Source organism: Balaenoptera physalus (assembly GCF_965194825.1).
Source record: "Balaenoptera physalus genome assembly, chromosome: 8".
In the NCBI taxonomy this organism is placed as follows: domain Eukaryota; kingdom Metazoa; phylum Chordata; class Mammalia; order Artiodactyla; family Balaenopteridae; genus Balaenoptera; species Balaenoptera physalus.
The window spans coordinates 113,513,694-113,532,798 of NC_138887.1; the positions used below are offsets into that span (position 1 = coordinate 113,513,694).

The window sequence follows — 19,105 nt, forward strand, 5'->3', positions numbered from 1 at the left end:
TATGCTTCTAAGACGTTTTCACCATTTTCTCTTTGTTTGGTCTATCATTCATTCTCAATTCTCAATTAACTCATTTTGTTTTCAGTATACTATTGGATTGCCTAACACTTTAAATCTAATTGTTGCATATAAGCACAGATCTTAAAGCCCATCATCCTTAAATTCTTGGCTTTAGATATCTACTGTTTTGCTATCCATACAAGGCGTTACTTATCTGAGTGGCAGGAACCTAAATCAGTTAAGATCTGGAGGAGAAGATATCCAGCCTCCTTGTAGGGCTTTGAAAGCAGCAGTATGTTGTGGTGACTGATGGCAAGAGAGGAAAAGTATCATGGAATTGAACAGTTGTTGTTTTTTACCCCTTACATAGAAGAATCTTTTCCCCTTACGTCTGTTTTTAGGCTGCTCATTTCATGGGCATCATGAGACAAAATGTGAAAACAAAAGAGAGATGTATATTTTAAAAGAAAGACCTAGCTACATCACAATATAAGACATTTACTACTTCAGTGTACATGTTGCAATCCCTAAATTAAGGCTACTGAAGCCCAGCTATTAGGATCCTTGTGTGGCAGTAGAATACTAGTGCAAAGCTACTAAATATTGTTGGTCTTTAAAACCCTACACAGATACCTGGACATGCGTTTGTGTAGCTAAGACACTTCTTCTCCATTTCTAAATATTTTTCCTTTTCAGTTCTCATGAGCCATGACGCTAGAACTAGTATGATGGATTTAAGTTAATAATTGCTTGTAATACATGTTTAAAAAAAAAATTGTGTATTTTCCAATGATCGTAGCCTTGGAGGTCCAGAATGGCACCCGATGTACACTCGTCAAATGCACAGTGAGGTGGTTTGAATCAACAGCCCTCAAATTCTAGGTATTTGGGCACTGCAGGGTCATCAGATGTGGGTGCTAAATTTGTGTCTATAAATATATATAAAAATATATATAAATAAATATATATAAAGATATATATAAATATAAATATATAAATATATATTTATATATATATATATATGAGCATCCTCTTCTTGGTCCTCCCACCCCTCATTTCCCCCCCCCCCGCCCCCCGACTCCAGAAAAAAAAAACCACTGGGAATATAAAAGTCATGGTTCACAATTCTAGAGGCTTAACCTAAATAGCCTTGAGCTTCTCTCGGTAATCCTACCACTGCAGGGCCCTAATTCCAGAGAAGGGCCGGGGCTCAGGTTTGCTCAGGCTCAGTTCTGGGTTTGGGACTAGAACACGGTTTAATGGCAGGAGCAGGGACGAAGTCCAAGAAGCAGGAGACGGGAGGGTGCCAGGCTCCACGTGATCCCGCCCCACGGGGACCTCGCCTGGGCCGCCCAGGACGCAGCTGGTCAGCCGAGTGGAAAGCAGGGACGAGCACGGCGGCCTGCACTGGCGTGAGAGGGGAGACACATCATCACAGAGAGGAACCCAAGCGTAGACCAGTTTACTGCTTACAGTAGACACTGTGGCTCATCCGTGTAGCAAGGAAAGGAAACAACACAAACTGATACAAACTTCGGAGGCGATACAGGCCACCCTCTTTCTTCAGGGCCACCATCCAGAGGTGTGGGGAAAGGGAAGGGCCAGGCCTCTTCCTTCTCAAATCAATCAATCAGCGTCCAGCAAGATGAGCCCACAGAGGGGGGAAACGCGCTACCTCCACCCCCATCCGTAGAGTCCAGTCTCTCCTAACAAACACTTCAACCGCCGTCTACTCTGGGGCGTCCCAACCCTCCCCAGCAGGGTGGCCTCTTCACTCCGCGGCCGCAGCACTAGGGGCCGTGGCTGGTCTGGTCTTCCTCTCGGCCCTCCTCAGGGGCTGAGGGCAGCTCCACGGCGGCGGCAGGCAGCTCCTCTTGGGCCTTGCTGAGTAGGGGCTCAGCTCCGGGCCTCGTCCCTTCAGGCAGCCGGGCGAGGCCTGGAGAAGGCTGCCTGCTCGAAGCCTGAGCACAGGGGGCCGCAAACAGATCCAGGAAGTAGCCGTCCCCTCCCGGGGGGCCCCCCAGAGCTTGCGGACAGAAGGAACTGGGGAAGGGCAGGTCTGGCAGGCAGGGGTCATTCCAGGGGACTGTACCTGTGGGATCAAAAAGCACAACGAAGAGTAAGCAGGATGACGGGCACCTACCACGTTCAACGTGTTCTGTGACAGAGTCCCCTCCCTGCTCCACAGAAACACGGGTTAGGACCCTGGAGCGAGTCTCCCCGCAGGACCAGGCAGGCTCCTGTCTCGAGGTCCTACGGTTGGGTAACAGTGACACAAAGTGGACCGTGGGTCAGGCCGAGTGGGTGCCCTCTCACGCAGGCAGGAGACTGGGAACCAGCATCTCTTCTTCCCCTTCTGCTGGAACTGAGTCCTCCTAAGATGGTCACTTCCAGGATTTCAGGGTCCAGGTGGCCCATCGGGTACTCACATCAGCTACCATCTATCCTGTGCCAAGTATTCCACGCATGTTGTTCCTAATCCAGACCCAGCCCTTTAAGATATGGGAATATTATCCCCGTTTCAGAGTCCAGGAACCTCAGGAGAGCCAAAAGCTGAGCTGGACTTTTAAACTTTGCTTTTCCTCACTCCAAAGCTCTCTTGCTGATTCTTACTCTGCTCTGAAACCTCCAAGAAACTTGAGGAAGAAAAGCTTCGTAAAGACAAGCGGTCTTTCTTTAAATAACAGTGATTCACTCACCCCCGTGCCTTCCCTCCAGCTCATGAGGTTCTCTCCCTTCTCACCGTCCTCAGTCACCAAAGGCCCCTTTCTCTTCCAGCCCCGACTCACCCATATTCCCAGCAGGTGGCTGCAGCAGGATCTGCCCTGATGGAGGGCCTGGGAAGTAGCCCTGGGATGTGCCCCCGCTGGGGCCATAGGACAATGTAGACAGAGAGTCTTCCAGCAGTGGAGGGGTCAGGGAGCTGGGCATGTGGAAGGGGAAGGGGTGCAGGTATGGAAACTGGGGCTGGGGGTGTTGGAAAAGCTGGGTCTGTGGAGCCTGGGAGAACTGGAACGGTCCTGGCTGGCTGCTGGGTTGGTATTCCTGGGGTTCCAGCTCCTCCAAGTACGAGCAGGCGGGGGGTGGCGTGACGCTGAGAGAGACAGAGGAGTATTTGGTGCAGCTCAGGTGGCGGCCCCATTCCTACGGCGCAGCGAGGCTCCCCTCCCCATCTCCACGACCCCAGACCCGCCGCCGCCTATTCTCTCTCCTCCTGCTCTAGCGTCTCATCCTCGTGCCTGCGCTACTGCTGTGATGTCCTAGATCCTTCGCGCCCCAATCCTCATCACATTTACTACTCCTTGCTTCTCTCAGTTACCCTCCCCCCTCCCAAGCTCCGTCTATCTTTCCTCCTCCCGTGCCTCCCCCAGGATAAGTCAAGTACCACCGCCATTAGGTTGCGTACCTTGTCCCCCACGGCCCACAAGGGCCATCCTTGCGGCTGCTCTCGTTGCCTGGGGTATCCAGCAGCAAAGACATCAGCTGGGAGGTGTGCACGGGGCCGAGGGGGAAAGGAAGGTTGGCTCTTCGGACAGGTGGGGGGCTGAAGAGTGGTGGGGTCACGTCCACCCTCTGGGTACCCTCACTCTGTTGGGTCGGGGCCAGAGTCTGGTCAGATGTCAGCAGCATGGGGGGCTCTAGGAACAGAGGTCAAAGGGGGGGTTGTAAGAGTACGAAAGTGGGGGGCAGCCTTGGCAGCGCTGGGTGTGGCCCAAGTGCACAAAGCCCGGGTCCCCCTGAACAAAACCGTGGGGAGCTCCGGCCACTCCCAGGTCTTTCAAGAAACAGCCCTTTGACTCTGCCGTCTTCCGCACCGCTGTATTCCCCAGACAACCCTCGGAAGGTGGTCAGCTCACCTGGAAGGGGATCCAGCGGGGAATCCTGAGCGAAGGTCCCAGGCTCCCGGTCCGCGGGCACAGCAGGTGGCGGTCCGGCTGCAGAGCTGGAGGGAGACGAGTGAAGACTGTAGCTCGGGCAGTCCCTGGATTCAGACTGGGGCTTCAGTGTAGGGAAAGGGACCCAGATTTCCAAACTGTGCCTCCTACAAGGCACTGGGCAACTTGCCAACCCCATGCAGTCAAAATCCCTCTAACTATTAGCCAACACCTCCCTATACCCAGCCTTTCAGTCCCTTCTCCCCCTAGAGCCCAGGATCCCAGCTTAGCCCCCAGTTCCTGCCCATGGGGACGGGCCAGAAAGAGGAGAAAGTCTTACCTGCACTGGTTGCTGGTGGGGCTGAGGGCAGGGCCAGCAGTAGCGTCCTTGCTCTCCTTCCCAGTCATTTTCTCCACTTTTCGCCACTTTGCCCGGCGATTCTGGAACCACACCTGTAGGGGAGAGACACCCGAAGAGCTTGAGAAACAGGGTAGAGCCTGAGGCTCAGTCCTGCTGTCCCATGATGTCTCCGTGACTGTAGGAGGTCACTGCACCACTCAGGTTGGCAGGGAAAGGTTCATCGAGATGGCCTCTGAGGCACTTTCCTCTTCTCATATTCTAAGGCTGTGGCAGTGTGGAAACAGGCAAGAGCACAGCCCCGTCTGCGGCCTCACCCCAGCCCCTGTCCGGGAGGTGCTGAGCACTTGTTTGGCTCTCCCAGAGTGCCGGCGCGTGGGCTCTCCTCCCCCCGAGACCGAGGGCCAGTGCCCGTTACCATGATGCGCTGGGGGGTGACTCCCACCGTCTGGGCAATCTCCCGGCGCTTATCGCTGTCTGGATAGTGGTCTTCTTGGAAGAGCCTTTCTAGCTCCTCCAGCTGGTCTGGAAGAAGAAGACACTGGCTTGAGGATGAACACCAGCGATGCGGGAGCAGAGGAGAGAAACAGATGCCCTCCAGATGGGACCGCTGTCCCCAACCCGAGGGCCTCCCCAGAGCCCTGCGACTAAGTTCCCCATTGGGCTGGGGCCTCCTCTCTCTCAGGCTTTGTGGCAGGGAACTGTGTGGTGTTCACTTTCCTGCCGCTTTCTACCCTGGGCCCAATTTCATATTCTGAGGAGAAAACCCAACCTTTCCCTCTGAGGTCAGAGGTCATGGCCTGCACAGGTCAAGAGAAGACCCAGCCAAGGTGACGTACAAACCAACCACACCCCTCTCTCCTGGGGCTGCTGCATTCTCTGTTGAGCCCAGCTTTCCCAGAGGTGACGCCAGGCCCCCTAGGTTTCCGCTCACCTTCAGGGACTTACCCGAGCGGTACAGAGTTCGCGTCTTCTTCCGGCCCTGGCAGGTGACTTCCGGGGACTTCTTCTGGTCTGTGTTTTGGCTGTTCTGGGCCAACGTGCTGAGGAGGTTGGCCAGATGGCAGGAGCCCCGGCCTGACCCACAAGGCACTGGGTTGTACGTGGCCCGGGCTGGGTTAGCGACACTGGGAGAGGCCGTGGAGTCCGGACCCACAGCGTCAGGCTTCTTCTGCTTACCGGCGGCTGGAGAGTAGGGCCTCTTGCCCAGCTTCCCCTCTCTCGCCGGGAGGGGGTGCCCTTCCCCCGGAGGCTGGGGTCTAGGCGGGCCCAGGGTTCTGTCTTTGCGGACAGCCCCCGAGCCCTGGCGCTGGCAGGCTCTCCCAGCACCGGCCCCAGCTACCTCTCCAGCGGCCTCTGCTGGCTGCTTGTCCCCGGGAGCAGCGCAGGAGAGGGGCACGTCCTCACTTGGGGCTTCCTGAGTGTGGGGGGCTGAACTCTGCAGGGGTTCCTCCTCCTCCTCCAGCCTGGCAGCCGGGGGCTTGTCTCCGCCCTCCTGACCTGTGGAGAGCCGGCACCCCCTGACCTTAGCTCGGGAGAAGGAAGAGCCTGGTCTGCAACGGGTGTTCTGTTTGATCTGAAGCTTTCATTTGTCCACTTATCAAATAGGGTAATCATTCCAGGCGTACCTTCCTAACTCGGCTACTGTGAGGATCAAATTAGATTATCCCACAGCTTGGAAAAGCAAAAGCAAATAGATGCAGCCATGAAGGGCCTGAGCTCGCATACCTAGACAGTAGGGGTGCAATCGTAATGTGGGGGGAACTTACTCTCTGTGAGTTCCCTGTTTTCTCCCCGAGACCTGGAATGTGAGTTTGAGGGACAGGCATCTATTCAGGGGTCTCTAGGGGACAAATGTTGGGGTGGGCTGGGAAGAGAGAGAGAAATCCATGGAGACTGTGCTGCTTCTCAGACTGGACCTCGTTCCTGCGGCAGACACAGGCGTCAGTGCTCAGAGCAGGGACACGGCGGGACCAAGTGGTCTCCAGCAGCCCAGGCAAGGACATCAAAGGAGCTAACAGGAATGTCCACCCTGACCTGCCACATAACCCACTCTGTCCTCCGCCACCCTCCTCTCCCTCATACACACCCCCATCCCCTCCCTGCAAAGCAGAACGTCACTCGGGGGCCTCGGGCCCAGGTGGACGCCCTCCTTTTACAGGTAAGGAAGAGTGACCTGGCTGGCACTGAAAGCTCCTGTCACTCATCCTCCAAGCTTGTGTGTCCTTCTCTGAGCTATGACTGATTCATCAGGAGTTTACCATGTCCCAGGCATTGTGCTAGGCACCTTTCAAAGATTAGTCCAGCATGCATTTAATCCTTGTGAGGAAGGCATATTTAAAGCTCATTCTAATAGGAAGAAACGTGGATGAGAAAGCTGAGTGATTTGCCCAAGCTCACACGGCGCAGTGCTCTTGATCACTAGACAGAGTCCTTCCTGGGGTCACCAACCCCGCCCCCATTCCCCTCCCAACTTATTCATAACCTCCAGATCCCAAACCGTCTCAGCTCAAGGAGCTGCTTTATCATTTCTAACTAAACTGGAATATTTTTAAGTGGATGCCCACTGGGGACTAGGAGCAAGGGTTTTTTTAATGAAAGTTGCGTGAGATAGAAGGTCTTAAGGAACGACTTTCTAAAAACGTGTAAGAAAGATGTAGGTCATGGGCTAAGGCGCTCGCTTTGTCAGATTGTTTCCTAGGGTACAAGCTGGTGAAGGGGGTTTGCAGGCCTTCATGGCGGCACCAAGCGGCGAGGCTGGATGGTGAAATGGGGAAGGAGGGACAGACGGGTTTTACAGCATTTTAGGAGCGCTTGTAGCCTAGCAAGCCCGGTACACAGTAGGTGCTCAATAAATGCGACGTATCCGGGTGATAGGCCCCGGTTAGAAAGGTGACGGGTGTGGGAACCTAGAGCAGAAGAATCGCGGCCCTGCTTTTCTTCTCTTCATCCTTGGAGATCCGAACGCCAAGGATGGGGGCCGCGGCGTGGTGGGCTCCCTGGCCCCCTGCCCGCTCCAGCCCCTCTCAGCTCCCCTCCAGCACCCACCCTCGTTCTGCCGCTGGGCCCCAGCCCCTCCGGCCCCCGCGCACTCACCCCGCGGCTCCGGGCTGGGCTCCATGGCCTGGACTCCGGCACGCGGCCGCCGGGCTGCTTGCGCGCCGCCTAATGAAGCCTCGCGCGCGGGCAGGTGTGCGGAGCTGCGAGCCGGGGTGGGGGTGGGGGGGGCCCGCGTCCTAACCCCGCCGCCGGCGAGGCCCACTCGGGAGGGCGGTGCGTGGGGCAGCTGCGGCTGGCGAGGCCCGGGGGCCACGCCGCTTCCCGCCCCCGCCGAGGCCCGAGCCGGGACAGGTGCGGGCTCCGCGGCGGCGGCCCCTCCCCGGTGGGTGGGGGCTGCACGCGGGGCGTGGGCGAGAGCCCGCCTCCGGGGTCGCGGTCGGCAGGCTCGGCCTGGAGGGCCAGGGCGTTCGGCTGGGGGAGGGGGGGGCAGCTCCCTGGGCTGGACTTGGCAATGGGCTTGGTGGCGCCTTTGGCCTTGGAGACAAGAGTCCTTCCTTGTGAACTGTGGAAGGCGACTTGGGGAGCCACTTATCAAGGGAGCCCCAAACCCTTAACAAGGGTTGCCCGTCTCCCAGCTGCATCATTGAGGTTTCCCCAAGCCTCAGGATTAATGAGCCCCCAAGACCCCGTGCCGATGGGAAGGTCCGTGGAGCACGGAGCTGTCCTCGAGGATGAAAGCGAGCTGGAAGAACCCAGGCTGCAGGGTGAAGTGGACACCTCTTGAATGCGACACCGTTGCACGCGCACGGGAGGCCGCAGGTAAGCCGGGAGAAAGTACTAGCTCGTCAAAGTTTTGTCTCATGTTTCCACCCACTTGATATCAATTTTTCTGGCTGAGAATGAAGAGGCGTCTCGTAAGGGAGATCGCACAGGTGTGACCTTTACGACTCCAAGTTCCTGGAATGTTTCTTGTCTGCTTTATAACATAATTTCAGGATTTAAAATCTCACGGCCTCTTTCTTCCATCTGCCCTTGAGTGGGAGGTGCTGGCCGGATTGAAACAGGTGCTTGGTGCTGGAGGTTTGGGGGGAGGGGGTGGTCCAGAATAGAAATCAGGTGTTTTGCTTTTAGGATTTAAAAGACTCTGGACACCACGTGCTTTCGTGCTGTAATCACCTACTGGTACGTTTTCCTGTGCCTTAAATTCCTTTCAGGGGTTTGGCCTACACACGTGAACTTTGGAGAATTACGAGTTCTTTCTGAAATATAAAAATTATAAACGAGTTAACTCCGTGACAACATGACCAAAATTCCAGGCATCTGGTGTTTCATTCTGACTCCTATAAGACTAATATCCTCTAATAAATGAGGGATTTAAAAATAGGGCCCAGTTTCAGCTAGAAAGGAAGCATTCTAGGCCATGTGAGCAAGGAATGGGGGGCAGTGAAGTCGCTTTCTTTGTGAAACCATCGTTTGGTGGTGACATGGTGGTAAATGGAATGCAACAGTCTGCTTGATTAAACATTTACAGGACACCTACCGTGTGCCAGGCACTGTGCGCGAGTCACTTCCTGCCTGCAGAAGCTTACTGGCAGAGAGGGGATTAGAACAGTGACACAAGTAAATGGACAGTGTCCATACAAGGAGGTCGGTGGTGAGTTAGAAGGATGCACGAAGGAGCAGGAAGCTCTGCTGGGCTCGGATTGGGGGTGGGGCAGGAAAGGCCTTCTTGGAGAGGGTGACACATGAGCTTTGAGCTGAAGTTTAAGGGAGAGGCATTCTTACCATGTCACAGCCCTGCTTAAACCCTGAAGTGGCCCTTGCCTGCCTGTGTGATAAAAACCAAGCTCCCTAACCAGGAGAGGAGCCTTCTGAGGTCTGGTCCTTTCCTCTGAAGCCTCAGCTCGCCTGCTTCCCACACCCAAGTATTCCAGTTTTAATGTCTCTTTTGACCTAGTGTTTTCCCCCTGAATCAGAATTTCCTAGAGAATTTGTTTAAAATGTGGCTTCCAGGCCCCATCCCCAGAAATTTTAATTAGTATGTCCAGAGAAGCATCCTGAGAGTAACAAGCCCCTCAGGTGATTTTTATTCACGTTAGAGTTGGAGACGCTCGTAGATCTGCAAAAACAAAGTCAACTAGAACCATCCCGGGGGATGGAAATAGGGAAAGTGGATGGTGGGGGAAGGAGATGACCTGTTGTCCTTTACTGAGGTGTCTGCTGCAGTGAAAGCGGGTCACAATTAATTTCTTAATAGATTATCCTATCTCATTAAATTAAGAATCAATCATCCTTCCCTGCCATCACTTATGTTGTATTTCCTCTCACCGTCTCTTTGCCCTCTGCCTGGGTGAAGGTCAGAAAAGCAGACTCAAATCACCCATAGACTGGACACCACCCTTACACAAAACTTTGAAAGATACAGAGTCTAACCGTATTAAAGGGTTTGCTCTGAGACTTAAGGAATTGAAGATGTTGGCATTTTCTAAACACATAAATAATTGAATTTGTTGGGTGTGGGCTATGACATTAGGGAAATCGAAGCTTTCTTTTTCTTTCTTTCTTTCCTCCCTTCCTCAGTCTTGATATTCTCGCCTTGTTGTTTTGTGGGTTTTTTTTTTTTTTTACAAATGATATCGTTTTCTTTATTTACATGAAAATTTGATTTAATGGCTGCAAGTGAATTTGGTCTAAGAAGGCTTGGGATAGTGTCTTGACGCTTTCGGTTGAAAAGGGATTGTACTTAGGATATATGCTGTGGAGAGTGCTATCTTTCAGATAGGGAAGGGAGGCTGCTCTTATTGGGAGGGTAAAAAGATACTGTTTTAGGGGTACTTGGAAATATTTATTTCTAAGACTTGGTACATGGCATCTTCATGATCTTCAGGCATGTTCATATACCAACCTTGTTTAGAGGGAAGGATTTTTTTTGGTGGGGGGCGGTGCGTGGAGGGGAGGAGGTTGTCCTTAGTTTTCAGAGCCAAACTATAAATCACCAACTTCCACCCTCTTAGCAAGAGCCATTTATTCCAACATCTTTTTCTTCTCATGGATAGGAGAATGACAACAAAAAAGAACAGGTCTGATGCTACTAAAGGGTATAATTAATATTTTTTTAAATAAATTTATTTATTTATTTATTTATTTTTGGCTGTGTTGGGTCTTCGTTTCTGTGCGAGGGCTTTCTCTAGTTGCGGCGAGCGGGGGCCACTCTTCATCGTGGTGCGCGGGCCTCTCACTATCGCGGCCTCTCTTGTTGCGGAGCACAGGCTCCAGACGCGCACGCTCAGTAGTTGTGGTTCACGGGCCTAGTTGCTCCACGGCATGTGGGATCTTCCCAGACCAGGGCTCGAACCCGTGTCCCCTGCATTGGCAGGCAGATTCTCAACCACTGCGCCACCAGGGAAGCCCTATAATTAATCTTTTTTTTTCCCCATTCTGTGTAGAGTTAACCACACAATTAGTTTAAGCAAGTGAAATAAGATTCTTTGTCCTTCCTCCCTCCCTCTCTATAATGAGAAAAATAACCAGTAGAAGGTGGTTGACTGAGGAAATTTTTCAAAGCAGAGACACAGGGTAATTCATTCTTGCCCTACATGCCACTCCTGGGAGTAGGCAGCAACAGGTCATTGGAAATCCTGGGACCAGAGGCAAGAATACGGTTGTGAAAGGCAGAAATCTGAACGGGCCCTGGGTCGGGAGATCACCTTCCCAGCAAACACGGGAGGTAAAGGCCCCAGGAAACAACCAGGAGGAGAAGCACCCTCCAAGGCAGGGGAGGGCAAAGGGAGACCGGAGCTCATCACAGGTTCGGGGACCAGGACGTCCTGAGCCCGAAGGAGGCCCTTGGCCGGATGATCAGATAAACGCCGTGGGCTCACCGTGACAGAGCTGAGGGTGCCAGTGACGGGGGAGACACGGGGAGTTGCCAAAGTCTCTGCAGAGCTGCTTCCTTTGGAAACCCCGGGAAAGGCTGGCTGGAGGTGACGGGCATTGAGAACACCTGGCTAGAGCAGAAGCTGCCCTGGCGGGGAGAAAACAGGTTCTGGCATGAGTGAGCCTGGTCACTTCTAATCCCCGTGCCCCAGACTCCCGAGATTTCATGCATCTAACAAGAATAGTGACCGTGTCTGAGCAACGTAGTTGCTGCTGCTAGTTTTTAATCAGGCCGTCCTCCTAATAAACCCCTATTGCTTGTGTTTTGTAGTTTACAAAGTACTTTCCCTTCCCTTCAAATCCCCTCCTGATGTACCTATGTTTTGGAGACAGACTATCTTCTTTCTGCTCTGTTCTGGTCTTTTCCAGGATTGCAAAGCTGTAATGCTAACTGTAGCCCGGCATTTAAGACCCCCTCAAAACCCAGCCCGGCCTTCCCTCATTCTTCATCTGGGGCTGCTGTTCCTCCTCCTCCTCTCACCCCACTCACACACCCTCGTCTGGTCTCCTCATGGTCTCCTCTCGTTCTAATCTTGTGGTCCTCTCTCAGAATGGCCCTCGCCTTCTCATGCCTCGGGACCACAGAGCACATCGTTTTATAGGCCCGGAACATCGTCCCTTCCCTTTTATTTCTGTAAAAGTCTTACTCATACTTGAAAGCCCAACCCAAATAATCTCTCTCCTGTGAAGCCTTTCCACCGACAGGAGGAACTACTCCTTCCCGTATCCTCCCACTGTGCCGTGTGTACCTTGATACTACATTACCTAACACAGGCTGACCTGATGAGAGCTCTGTATGTTCTCCACCGGATGGTGAGCTCTTACATGTGTTAACATACATCGGTTCACGCCAGGCACTTTCTACTTGCTCTACAAACATCAACTCATTGAATCCTCACGACAACCCTATAAGGTTCTATTGTTAGCCCCATTTTATCGAAGAAGAAGCTGTGACACAGAGAGCTTAAGTGCTTTGCCAGAGATCACACAGCTGGTAGGTGGCACACCCAAGATCTGAACCCGGTTGGTCTGGTTCCTGGCCATACTCCTAACCACTAGGCTTTCCTGTTTATGTCATTTATATTTGCGTCAAGATCCTCCAGGGAACTGAATGTCAGTATGATGACATAGTCTGAGTGTGTTTCGTGTTTGGTAATTGCAATCATTGTTGCTTTTGTTGTGGTCATCCATTTACAATGCTTGGTGTCAGTCTATTTATCTCTTGTACAAATAAAATACAGTGTGTGTGTGTGTGTGTGTGTGTGTGTGTTTGTGAAAAAAAAAGTACAAAGTTTCAGTTATGCAGGATAAGCTCTGGAGATCTAATGTACAGCCTGGTGCCTGGAGCTAACAGTATGTATTGTATATATAAAATTGGTTACAGGGTAGATCTTATATTAAGTGTTCTTATCCTACACACAATAATAATGATAAAGGGGTGCGAGGGAACTTTGGGAGGTGATGGAAATGTTAACGGCCTTGATGATAGTGATGGTTTCATGGTCATATATTTATCCCCAAACTCATAGAGTTGTATACATTCCATACGTATGGTGTTTCAAATGTCAGTCATAACTCAATAAAGTAGTTTTAAAAAGTAAAAAAAAAAAAAAAAAGATCCTCCAGGGCTTGGCATGGTGGTTTGCACATGGGGATCAATGATTGTGCGTTGACCGGAAGTCGATCACCATTGCCAGGAGTTAGCGAGCAGCGTGGGGCGGGAGGTGGCTATGGCTATGACTGTACGAGGGAGCAACAGTGATGGAGCCGTTCTGAGCCTTGACCGTGGGGGTGGTCGCGTGAGTCTACCCGTAAGATAAAATTGCATAGGACTAAACAGAGTTGACCCTTGAACAACACGGGTTTGAACCGCACAGGCCCACATGTGTGCGGATTTTTTTAAATAGTAAATACCGTACAACCGCATGATCCACAGTTGGTTGAATCCGCAGAGGTGAAGCCTCAGAGCCACAGAGGCCAACTGTAAGTTATCCATGGATTTTCGACTGTGCAGAGGGCTGGTGCCCCTGACCTCTGCGTTGTTCAAGGGTCAACTGTATATACGTATACACACACAAATGAGTGTGTGTAAAACTGGTGAAATCTGAATAAGGTCTGTGGATTGTGCCAATATCAGTTTCCTGGTGCGATACAAGATGTTTCCACGGGGAGAAGCGTATATGAGATCTCTCTGTATGATTTCTTAACACTTCGCGTGAAACTACAATTATCTCAAAATTAAAAGTAAAAAACATATATGTGTACGTACATACACGTACATATATACATAGACGTGTATATATATATATATATTAATCCCAGTGTTTTGACCACAAGTTTAGTTTTCCTGGATTCAGTTAAGTGTAATTGACAGAAATAAGATTTCGTGTAGCGTAGCACCCTTAACCTTGTGTTGACCGTGATTTTAAAACATTTAGATTTAAATTATATCTATTTCTTTAAGCGGGCTGTAGACAGGCAAGCAGAAGAATTTATGTCTAATTTGTTTTAAAAGTAAAATAACTCTGTCTCTCTTAATAGGAATGCAAATTTATCAGGAAAATATTGGTAAATACAGAATGATTAGAAAAGAAAACAGTACAATTTTCCATCAAACGGTATCAGTTGTAGACAGTTTGGTACCCTTCCTTACAGTATTTCTGCCATTACTGTGTTTCATATATGTTCTACATGATTGTAATTGTACTCCATATATAATTTTGAGCATTCCTCCCTGTACAACGTACTGTGGAAAGCAGAGTCCTTTATTTTTTTTTTCTATCTTAGGAACTTATTGTGTGACCATACTGTAATTTAACTATTCTCCACCTGTTGGCAAAAACCTTTAATTTGAAGGTCTACATTTTTTTAAATTAAAAAGCAAATTTGAAATAAAGCTTCTAATTCTTTTTTTTTTTTTCCTCTTACAGACTTTAAAAAAAAAAATCTCTCCCAGTTGGTGATTGATCTGACCTATGGTTTTTTATAGTCCCAAACCCATGAGGAGCCACAAAGTTGTTCATTGCACAGAAATAGGCAGCCAGGCTGGCAAGTGTACAATTAAAGTGCTTCATCCAGGAGGGGCCTGAAATTCTGAGGTCCTAAGCTTGACTGGCCAACCGGGCATGTCTAGTGAGAGTTAGAAGATCCCCGGAACAAGGTGTTTTTTCCTCCTTTGCTGGCCTGGGGCTACACCTCTGCCAGTGGCTTGACTGACTTTTCTGGTGTTCAGGTGTAGGGTCATGGCTCCCAGGAGAAAGTGCTCTGCCAGGAGCCCTCGTCGTGCAGGAAGAGAGCTCTGCCTTCTGGCCAGGGTGTGGTCCTCACCGTTCTATGGGTGCTTTTAGGACATGGACTCATGTCCTCGTGGGCTTTGAAGCCTTTGAGCCTGTGCGTCTGGCACCCTGTGACCCAGGTACCATCCCCTCCAGGTCCAGTGAATAGTGTGAAAGGTGGGGCTATGTCGTGGTCAGCAGGCTCCTCTGTGCTTTGGGGCACCAAACTTTAAAGTCCACCCACATTAGAGTGACAATTCCAGCTCTTTGGAATTGAAGATGAGCTGCCCTTGTCTTGAAATGTCTCCTTTCTCCTGATGTCAATCAAGGGCAAGATCGGTAGTGCAGGTTAGAAGCTAGCAGCAACTTCCTTTGCATGCAGGAGGGGATGGTGAAATATCAGGCATGCATTTAAATGGGGCAGAGAGATGAAATGATAGAAGACTAGATTGATTAACCGAGAAATAATTAGGCTGGCAAAACCTGTCATGCAGCTTGCTGGAAAGACAAAGGAGCAACCGTATGGGCTGATAGACGAGTCTTCAGCTTGCAAAAGGCTTTTCATTGTCTCTATCTTATAACTGGGGCGCTATGTGTGTTATTAAATTGACCCAAGGAAGTGTGGGCCTTGCCTGGGCCACCTGAATTCAGTCAGGCTGTCATTCAGAACAGTCCCAAGGAGAGGGAGAATAAAGCAACAGAGGTGGGGAAAGCCATATTTGGAGTTAGAGATGTGCCAGGCAATATGAGCTCCATCTTCTTTAGTTGGGAGATGTAATTTCTGATCTGAACTCTCAGAGATGCTGCTCCAAGGCCCAGCTGGTTTGGGCTCATGAGCAAGGGCAAGCACTGATGGCTTTCAGAGTTTTTAAACTTAACCTCATTCTCAAACTGAACTTCTGATTCCCACCCCAAAACTTGTAACACCCCCAGGCCTCCCTCTTTTTGTTTCAGCCACCCAGCTGGAATCATCCTTGATTCTGCCCTCTCCCTCACAGCTTACATATAAGGTGCCAGAATATTCCAGCCAGTTCAACCTCCGAAATACATCTCAAATCCTTTAACTTCTCTCGGTCATCACCACTCTGGCCCAAGCCCCTCTCCTCTCCTGCCTGTTCTTTAGCGACAGCTTCCTAAACTTATCTCCCTGTTTCCACTCCTGTCCCATTGTAATCCATTCTCCACAGGCTGGCTAGGGAGATAGTCTTAAAATGGAAATTGTCATGTGTGTCACTCTGCTATTTATATGCTTTAATGACTGTCCATTGTACTTAGAGGAAAATGAAAACATCTTACCGTAGCCCTGCATGATCTGGTTCCAGTTTACCATTTCTGCTTCACCTCAGGTGACTGTTCTTGTCCTTCAAGCATCTTAAACATACTCCGTTCTTCTGCCTCAGGGTCTTTACACATGCTGTTCCTGTGCCCAGACCTCTCTCTTGGTGGTTCTCATGGCTAGCTCCTACCCAGCTCTTGGTTGAACTGTTATTTCTCGAGGAGGAGTCCTCTGGCCACATTTTCGACTTAACACCCGCCTCCTAATATTTTCTCTTTGTTTTTATTACTACTCTTAACACAACATGTACTTATATTTTCATTTACAGACTGTCTCCTCTACTATATTTTAAGCTCCGTGGGTACCGAAACTACAGTGGTTTGTTTCACCAATATATACCTGTGTATACAGATCTGGCACAGTGGCTGCCTTATACATGTTAACTATTTGGCTGATGAATGAATGAATAAAAATATGGATTTTTTAGTTGGAAGAGGGGAAAAAAAGGATTATCAGATTCATGGCACAAATTACAGTTTCTGGTAATTCATAACCTGATGTCTAACAGGATTTGATAAGGCCGTTAAGTTGGAATGCTTTCTGAAAGTGTTGACCGTTTTGAGAACTGAGGAAGCCAGAAGCCAGGGATAAAATGTGGCATTTTAGTGCTTGCTGTAAAGAACACAGTGAAACTTGGCATGCCTCTTAGGTAAAGTCCATATTCACCAGAGGCCATGACTTTTCAGAGGAAAAGCGTGACTTTTCAGAGCTGCAGCTTGTTAGGGCTGGTGCAGTCTTCAGAGGTGAGCACAAACAACCTTATATTTAGAGTGGGTTTCTTGTAGACAGCATATAGGTGGATCTTAGTTTTTTTAATCCAATATGAGTCTCTGCCTTAAATTGTTTAAGTGTTCAGACCACTTACACATAATATATCATTCACATGTAATGATTATTGATATGGTTGGGTTTAAATCTATCCTCTTGCTACTGTTTTCTATTCATCACCTATGTTCTTGGTTCCTCTTTTCCTCTTTTTATGCCTTATTTTTGAGTAATCAGGTATTTTTATGATTCAGTTTTATCTCATTTGTTGGCTTATGAACAATAACGTTGATTTATAATGTTTATTGACTTTTTTAGTGATTGCTTTAGGACTTTTGGGATACATGTCTAATTTATCACAATTTACCTTCAAGTGACATCATACCATTTCACAAAAATATAAGAATCTTACAACAGTTTATTTCGGTTTTCCTTCCCATTCTTTGTACTATTGTTGTCATACCTTTCCCTTCTACATGTTATAAAACCCATGACACATTGTTATTATTTTTGCTTTCAACAGTCAATTATTTCTTAAAAAATATTTTTAAAATAAAAAAATAGTATTTTACATTTACTTACATATTTACCATTAGTAAGCATTCATTCCTTTGGAAATAAGAGATTTCCATCTGGTATCATTTTCCATGTTAAAGGAATTCCTTTTACATTTCTTGTGGTAAAAATCTGGTAATGGAGTTTTCAGCATTTATATGTCTGAATAGTCATTATTTTCCTTTTATTCTTGAAAGCTGGATATATAGACTTTTAGGCTGACAGTTTTTCTTCCTTTTGGTGCTTTAAAGATGTGGGTCCACTATCTTTTGTCCTTCATTGCTCCTGAAGAGAAGCCTGCTATCATTCTTAACTTTGTTTCTCTGCACCTGTATCTTTAGTTGATTTTAAGATTTTTCTCTTGATCACTGCTTTTAAGCAGATTGACTATCATGTACCTTAGAGTAGTTATTTTAATGTGTTTTGTGCTTGGGGTTCATACAGCTTCTTGGATTTGTGTGTTCATAGTTTCCATCACATTGGGAGATTTTTCATCCATTATTTCTTCAAATATTTTTTCCACCTCCCCTTTCTTCTCTTCCCTTCTTTGGGGACACAAATTATACTTAGCCTTTTGAAACTGTCTTATGGTTCACTGATGCTTTATTATGCTGCTTTTCTTTTTTAACAGGCTTTTTCTTCTCTGTGTGTCATTTAGGAGAGTTTCGATTGCTATGTCTTAAAGTTTTCTAGTCTTCCTCAGTGTCTGTAGTTAATTCCATTCAGTTTATTTGTCATCCAAGACATTGATTTTTTTTTTTCATTTCTAGTACTGTAATTTCACTTGGGTCTCATTTATATCCTCCACGCCTTTACTTAACATGCACATATTTTTCTTTACCTTCTTGAATATATGGAATATAATTGTATCACTGTTTGAATGTTCTTGTCTAATATTTTTGGGTCTGTTTCTGTCAATATGCTTTCGTCCTAATTATGAGTCATATTTTCCTGCTTCTTTGCATGTCCCGAAATGTTGTATTCAATGTCAGACATTTTACCTTGTTGTGTATATGTAGGTGATGTGCATATAGATAGATATATCTATATCTGTATCTCCTATATATACAAGGTGTGTATGTATGCATGTATGTATGTGTGTGTGTATACACACACATAAATACGTATACATGTATGTGTGTGTGTGTGTGTATATATATATATATATATATATATATATATATACACATACATACATACATATAGTTGAGCCTTGCTCTGTGTTCTGTGTTACTTGGAAACACTTTAATCCTTTAAAGACTGACTTCTAAGTTGTGTTACCTAGAACCAGAGAAGCCTTCATTCTGGTGCTAATTTTCCCTATCCTTCTGAGTACTCTACTCAATGCATCATGTATTGCAAGGTTCTTCCACTCTGGCTATAGGAATACAGACTATCCCTGGCACTGTGTGAGCTTCAGTGATTATTTTGCCTTTTCATTGGTTCTTTTCCCAACTAGGGTAGTTTCTCCACACACGTGCAGTGACCAGTGCTCAGCTGAAGATTTGAGGGGAACCCCCTGAAGATCTCTGTGTCTCTTCTGCAGTGTTCTTCTCTCAGTGCAGCTCTCTTCTCTCTGTGCAGTGCTTCCTTTCCAGCACTCCATCCTGTGAATGCCAGCCACCTTAGTCTCCCTGAATTCTCGGTTCTATATCCTCAACCCTGCCCTGCAACCTGGAAATCTCCTCCAGACAGTATGCTGGGGTAATTGTAGGGCTCAGCTCATTTGTTTCTCTTTTCTCAGGAATGACTGTTCTGCATTGGCTGTTGTCCAATGTCTGAAAATAACTGTTTCCTAGATTTTGTGTAGTTCTTACTTGTTTAAATGGTAGGGTAAATCTGATGGTGTTTTTTACTTCATATTGGCTGGAAGTGCCCACAAACTACTTTATAAATTTCAGTTAGCTCTCCCCTGCCTACGGGATAAAGTTCAAACTCCTTAGTTTAGCATTCTCAGTCCTTTATAAGCTGACCTCATGACAACCCCAATCCCCAGCCCACCCAC

At 48.4% G+C, this 19,105-nt stretch overlaps 1 protein-coding gene and 1 pseudogene across 2 annotated transcripts in view; both read right to left on the reverse strand.

Annotated features, from left to right (window-relative positions):
• The window catches only part of LOC309666436 (olfactory receptor 2F1-like), a 617,177-nt pseudogene that overhangs the window by 461,753 nt on the left and 136,319 nt on the right, over nt 1-19,105 (reverse strand). The gene's annotated exons all lie outside the window — the stretch shown is intronic.
• Nucleotides 1,111-5,818, reverse strand: NOBOX (NOBOX oogenesis homeobox; the record flags this gene model as incomplete). Its single annotated transcript, XM_082473912.1, has 7 exons — nt 1,111-2,290; nt 2,790-3,094; nt 3,407-3,638; nt 3,858-3,943; nt 4,216-4,411; nt 4,549-4,758; nt 5,182-5,818. Coding segments are annotated over 7 exons (2,166 nt in total), but the record flags the coding sequence as incomplete, so codon positions are not given.